This window comes from Kryptolebias marmoratus, linkage group LG24, assembly GCF_001649575.2.
Source record: "Kryptolebias marmoratus isolate JLee-2015 linkage group LG24, ASM164957v2, whole genome shotgun sequence".
Classification (NCBI taxonomy): domain Eukaryota; kingdom Metazoa; phylum Chordata; class Actinopteri; order Cyprinodontiformes; family Rivulidae; genus Kryptolebias; species Kryptolebias marmoratus.
In genome coordinates this window covers 157,416-163,477 of record NC_051453.1, presented here as the reverse complement: position 1 = coordinate 163,477, position 6,062 = coordinate 157,416, and the positions used below count along the sequence as shown (strand labels likewise).

Here is a 6,062-nt window from a genome sequence, read left to right as displayed (position 1 = left end):
CCCCCCCCCACCCGCCCACCCGTTCATGCTGCTTTGCTCTCTCCGTCCAGCCGCCGGTCCTCTCATTTGCCCTCCAGGTTGTAGCACTTCTTCTCGCTGTGCTCCCTGTCGTTGTAGCCTGGAAGAGGATGCCCGTATTTGTCTACACACCAACAGAAACCTCGTCTTCTGCCTTTGGAGGGACGGCACTGAAAAAACAAAACAAAATGACAGGTTAGAAAATCAAATCCTTGGTAATATTTAGTAAAAACATTAGCTATGACCTCGAATTCAAGATTTTTGAAATGATATTATCATAAAATATTTAAAAAATAATCCAAAAATCAAAACAACTGCTGGCAAAACGATGTCTGGCCTGTAGGTGGCAATAACATGAGTGTCTGCAAGGACTAGATTCTAGATTGTGTTTCGTCACAAAGATGTCATCAGCAGCAATCACTAAAATCCACAGCTCATAATTATTCCAACAGGGAAGAGCTTCCAACCAATCAGGACAGTAAAAGTAGTTGGTAAATCAGAAAATTATCACCTCCTACTGGACTGGAGTAAAACTGATAACCCGATAAGTCAATGACTGTGATGCAACTGACCCCTAAAAGTCCCACAGCTTTGTGTGCAAAAACATGTTGAAAACCTAACGTCGACAAGCTAACCAGTTGGTAAAAACGGCACCGTTGTTGTCGTAATTTTCAGCGCACGTTGAGAAAATTCCCTCATTCACACACAGATACACTGAAAATAGGGGTTTTCAAGTAGGGACACAAAAAGCTATTACAAAACATATTGTTAGCTTGTTTGCATGTGAATGACAGATGCAAACACACATGAAAAGAGATTGTATTGCAAAGTGTCTGTGTCAGCTTGGACTCGCTGATTCATCTTTAGCTCTGAGGCACAAATAAAACACTTTCTGACAACAAATAGTCATTTCCACAGTGCTGAATTATGATCTCAACATCAACAAAACCTTAAATGTGCAGGAGAATTGTATAATAACGTTGACTTTTCTGTTGTTTTTGGTGTTTTTCAGGAGTCATGCCTCAGCAGAACCCCAATAAGAAACTGCTGCCTGAAACGGTCTCTGAATTTTCTATCAATCAACACATGGAGATCAGAGTACGATAGCTTCACTCAGGCAGCCACATGTGGCCAGCCTGCTGCTGAGTTTGTTTCAGTTTTAGCCCAGTGGAGGAGTTTACTCGGCGCTGCTGCCCACCGGGTGTAAATGATGAAAAAGCAGATTATTTTTGATAGACAGGGAGCAGGGAACGAGAAATGCTCTGAGCGAGGGAGAATGCTCGAGTGTGAAGGTAAACATGAAGTTGCTAAAATATTTGCCAAGGCCAGTTGGAGGGCTGCAGGGAAACCAGCGCTGCTATTCTGGGAAGCTGGCCGACACTCAGAATCATCTGGACCTGATTATGGCCCGTGTGTGCACATAAACACACGCAAGCAAACATGCAGGCTCACACAAACAAGACTTGTATGTGCTCTACACATACATACCTCCCACCTGCTTACACACATGTACGCAGTCATATCAGATGTCCCATCGGGGGCCGGGCTATGTGGAGTGGCAACTTTATGAGCCCCATTTGGGTCGCACATGAAACGGCACAATCAGTTGAGTCAGGGTAAACTTTGACTCCGAATATTTCTTCTCCATCACGAGAGAGAGAGAGCTGAAGAGAGCAGCCGGGACAGAAAAACATCTGTCTGCAGTTTAACAGTTTCAGTATATATACAGTACCGCTCAGCTGGTGCTGTGTGCCGAGCTCAGCTGCAGGAGAAGAACTTTAATTTTGTTCCTGGACCTGCCACCAGGTGAGACAAAGCAGCATCAGTCACAAACCAACACAATACTGATTAAAATCATTTGTGTGAACGTGGCTTTTAAATAAGGGCAGCTTAAAAGGATCGTTTAGATTTTTTTAATCAGCAGTTGTTATCTTACCTGCAGTAGACCGGGTTTTCTGCATTACATGTGAACGTGGACGATTTTAAATCAATTTTAAAATGTAAAAAACTAACACGTCATGTTGAATCCAAAAGGCAGTGCCCTGAAGCGTAGAAGTGGACACAAGAGAAAAGAACGGCACTGACTGAGACCTACAAACAGCTCCTTCTGCACTGAAAGCCCGTGTTTGGAAGTAAAGATAAGAATGAGCCACACTACATGCAAGAACAAACAGCCGATGGTAGCTGCTGCCGCGAAGCAGACGATCATCGAGTGAGTTTCCATCTAACTCTGAAAAGGCTAATTGAATTATCGGGTCTGTTACAACTTTGATTGTGAACGACTTGCATCCGCTTTGAGTAGTTAAAACTCAGGGCTTCCACGCAACATTTTACAGTTCAGGAGACAGGGAGAAAAGAAACATGTCCGCCTTCCACCAGGAGCAGAGAAGAAGAAAAAAAAACAAACCTAAAGATTCCCAACCCTATTCTTTTATGTTGCATTGGAATAATATTCTGTCTCACACCAATTTTCAAAGTTAAAATATGTGGAATGCAAAAGTGATGCAGTGCATGAACCTACAAGACAGCGTGTGTTTCAGGGTTTAGTTGCTTTTTAGGGAGAAAAAACATTCTTTTATCGCCTTGTTCCGAGCAACGTTAGGCTGGATTCTGGGTTATAATTCTCTGTGATTCTCCAATTCAAGAAAACCTTGGTCACTTTTTGGTGCGGGACACAAGAACACACTCAAAAAGATGCTCACAAAAAAATATTTCTGTAAAATCTCAAGAAGGAATTGGAAGTCCTCAGGATTTCAGTTTATAACCAGCAGCAACATTCAAACAATGTTGGATAAAGTGACACCATCAAGATTTTGTTTTATCTTCTTCATTAACTGGAGGTTTAAAAAAATATGAAAAACCATCATTATATGATTTTGCACAGTTGTGCAGACATTTCCTCAAAACAAACGCATGAATGTTTCTTATTGTGAGGAATTCCACAATCAACGTAATGGAAATCAACTTCAAAAATACTTTTTACATAATTAAAACCTGTTGCTCGATCTATAAAGTTGTCATCTGATGACACTCGCAGCTAACTGCCTCATTTTCAAGTCCATAATTAGCGTTGTGTAATTTGGAGAGAAATTAAAGGCTTTACAAAGTTAACTGTCCTCTTCGAGTTGAACAGGGCGTTACAAGTTGTATCTGGGAGTTAAATATGATGTAAAAGCTAATTAGAACTGAAGGTTTCCTTTATTGTAGTTTAACTGGATCAACATATGAAGATGTGAGAAGCTTTCTATCAATCTGAAGCAACACAGACAGTTTCTACAGATTTGAATGAAGACAAATTTCAACATTTAATCTGAGTCTTTGTGTCCAAAAGTTCAGAGTTGAAACAAAGTCTTCTAATATTTCAAAGCGGGCAGACAGACAGGCTTCAGAGCGTGACCAGGTGTCTGTTTCCGGCAGAGTCAACGTTCACGTGCAGCCTGAGTGCACGATCAAAGGGCAGCTTTACGGAGACAGAAGCCTATTAAAATACCTCCGAAAGACCTACTGCAGCAGTCTGGGGCCAAGCACGCTGCATTCTCCCACTCCGGCATCATCAACGGATTCTTTGCACTAAACTAAAGTTTCCTCCTCTTCCTCTGTTTTCTGCCCCCCCTCTCACAGAGGCATTGCCTGACTCTGTGGACAGCTTCTATTTTAGCCTCGACCCAGAGGACGAGACAGCAGAGGCGAGCTTAACATTGCGTTCCTCTGCTCCGGTTAATGATGATGGAGTCCTGCGTGTGCACGGCGCGTGAGTGTGTACGGGGAGGCTTGGAAAGCCAAAGGGAAGGCAGAAGGGAGAGGAAGAGCAGAATGTGCATGTGTGCATTCCCCCTGTTGCTTGGCTACCTTTGAATTTCCGCTCAGTCTCTCTTTCATCTGTGAACTATTAGCAGTCATCTCCAGCAGTCCTGTCTTTGCCACTCAAAACACAAACGCAAATTTATAAGGAAAACGCTGCACAACTCTCACTTATTTTTGTTTACCTACACAGACTACAGCCAGCCTAAAGTAAGTCAATCACTCAAGCCTTCCCGTGGTTTTTGGCAAAGTCAGCCGAGTGCTTTGTTTACATTGAGTGCATACCCGCATTCCAGAATGTTATATCAATTTTTTTTCTTTAACATTTATTTTACCAAAACTAATCCCATTAAAATTCATAATGTCTTTTGTAAAGGAGTTCAGTGTAACGGTTCCACAATAAAACAGACTTAAATTATATCGAAGCAGTAAAATCACCGGCAGCTTTTGGCAACAAGACGTGCATTTAGTGCTCAAATGGTCCATAACCTTATGTCTAACATCACCCATCCTCAGCAGGAGGTCTAATTTAAGATATCTCTGTAACTTGCACAAGGACAAGGATGCAAATCCTTTGAAGACCCTTTATCCAAAGACAGTTTGTGTTCAAAGAATTAGACACATATTTAGTCCATCTGATCTAAGATTACCCCTCCTGGTGACTTTAGCAATCAAGAGAGAACATAAAGGAGGCAAATCACCTGGAAACAGACCGGTGTTCCAACCAACGACTGTTCAAACATCTCATACAAGCTCACTATATCTGCAACAATCCTGGAGAAAAGCTGCACTATTTGATATAGTCCAGGATAACCTTTTTTATGTTTTATTTCATTTTTTGCAATGAGTAACGAGTAGGGCTGCACTATATACTGAAAATTCATCATCATTGCATGTCAAAGTACACATTGTAAAGCATTGCAACAAATCGCTGACCCAAACCAGATGCGAACATTAAATTTGGCATTTAGATGGTTCCCCACTATCTTCAGTGCCTACAGCTGATTTAGAAAGTAGCTGAAATGCTAAAAAGAGGAATGAGAAATGTGGGTTTATCACCACTGATATCGTTGTTGCAATATTCAAAAATAATTATGCAATTAAAGGTTCTCCAAATATCATGCAGTAGAAAATAATGTGCACTAATATGTTCTGCAAGCCTCAAAAAGTCAAATTAGAGACTCTAGAAATCCACCAATAGGTCATTCCTTCCATGTTTTCCTATTGTGAGCAGAATTTAAAAAAGAGCAACACACAAAAAAATGGAATTTTCTATAACAAGCTAAGAGTCAAAGCAACACTTTAACTCTTCTTTAGAAAAAGGGATTGATAACACCTTTTCTGAAGTATTACTTATTTAAGGAAGTCAAAAATCCCAACAGAGTCTAAACCAAGGATTGGCCAAACTTCTTCACGCTTCTGGTCCTGCTTGGTCCACGAAAAAAAAAGACATTTCATACATACTGCATGTTCATAATACTGCCTTTATAAGGTGTGTATGCATGTGTTGTACGTATGAATGCGTGCTCTTGTGATGCCGATCTTTCTAACTAATAGCAGCGCCGCTGGGCTTCACGGACATTAAAACGGGCCCGGTCCGACCGCAGGATAAACACCAGCTCATAAAATGCAATGTGGGTGTTTGTAGGTATAGGGGCGCATGTATTTGTGCAAAAGAAGGTGTATCTGTGTCTGTGTTTGCAAATGCACTGGCAGTAGCTGCAGGATATTGCTTTTTCCAAGATAAAAACGTCAGTGTGAATCTAACTCGAGAAATTTTGATGTTTTTTTTAAAGAAGAACAGAGCCGCACAAACATTAAACTGGGAGCCTAAATATTACGCAACAAAACTAGACTGATAGAGACAGACGTAAAGATGGGAATAAGTTAAAGAGTGCAATAAGAGGCAAATAGAGGTTGTTTTAAAGGGGGTATTTACAGAACTGTTAAGAACTGGACTAAATAAATGTTTGTCTTTGACACAACCAATCTGAACTCTGTTCACCTTTTTGTTTTTAACAGTCTTGACATTAGCTTATCTTAGTGACATTTCACACATTGTTTAAATAAAATCTAGTTAAAAACACAAAAGTATGTTGCAGATAAACAGTCAGCACAACAACATTTTGCTCATGTAATCCTTTCATTCAGAAAGAAGTCAACTGTTTAGTAAAAACCTTACACTAAAACTTAAAATAGCTATAAAAATAAAACTTTTGTATCTGTCACAAGTTCACCAACAT

At 40.5% G+C, this 6,062-nt stretch overlaps 1 protein-coding gene and 1 long non-coding RNA gene across 4 annotated transcripts in view; one reads left to right on the top strand and one right to left on the bottom strand.

Moving 5' to 3' along the window:
* Positions 1-32: 32 nt before the first annotated feature.
* igfbp3 (insulin-like growth factor binding protein 3) overlaps positions 33-6,062 on the bottom strand; it is a 25,378-nt gene continuing 19,348 nt past the window's right edge. For all 3 annotated transcript variants that reach the window (XM_037974247.1, XM_017437097.3, XM_037974246.1), the window contains one exon: positions 33-188. In XM_037974247.1, coding sequence (XP_037830175.1) covers positions 143-188 — 46 coding nt within the window. In that variant the 3' untranslated portion in view covers positions 33-142. The remainder of the gene's footprint in view (positions 189-6,062) is intronic.
* LOC108248362 overlaps positions 1,630-6,062 on the top strand; it is a 6,451-nt gene continuing 2,018 nt past the window's right edge. The window contains exons 1-2 of the long non-coding RNA XR_001809127.3: positions 1,630-1,824; positions 2,053-2,230. This is a non-coding gene — a long non-coding RNA (uncharacterized LOC108248362). The remainder of the gene's footprint in view (positions 1,825-2,052; positions 2,231-6,062) is intronic.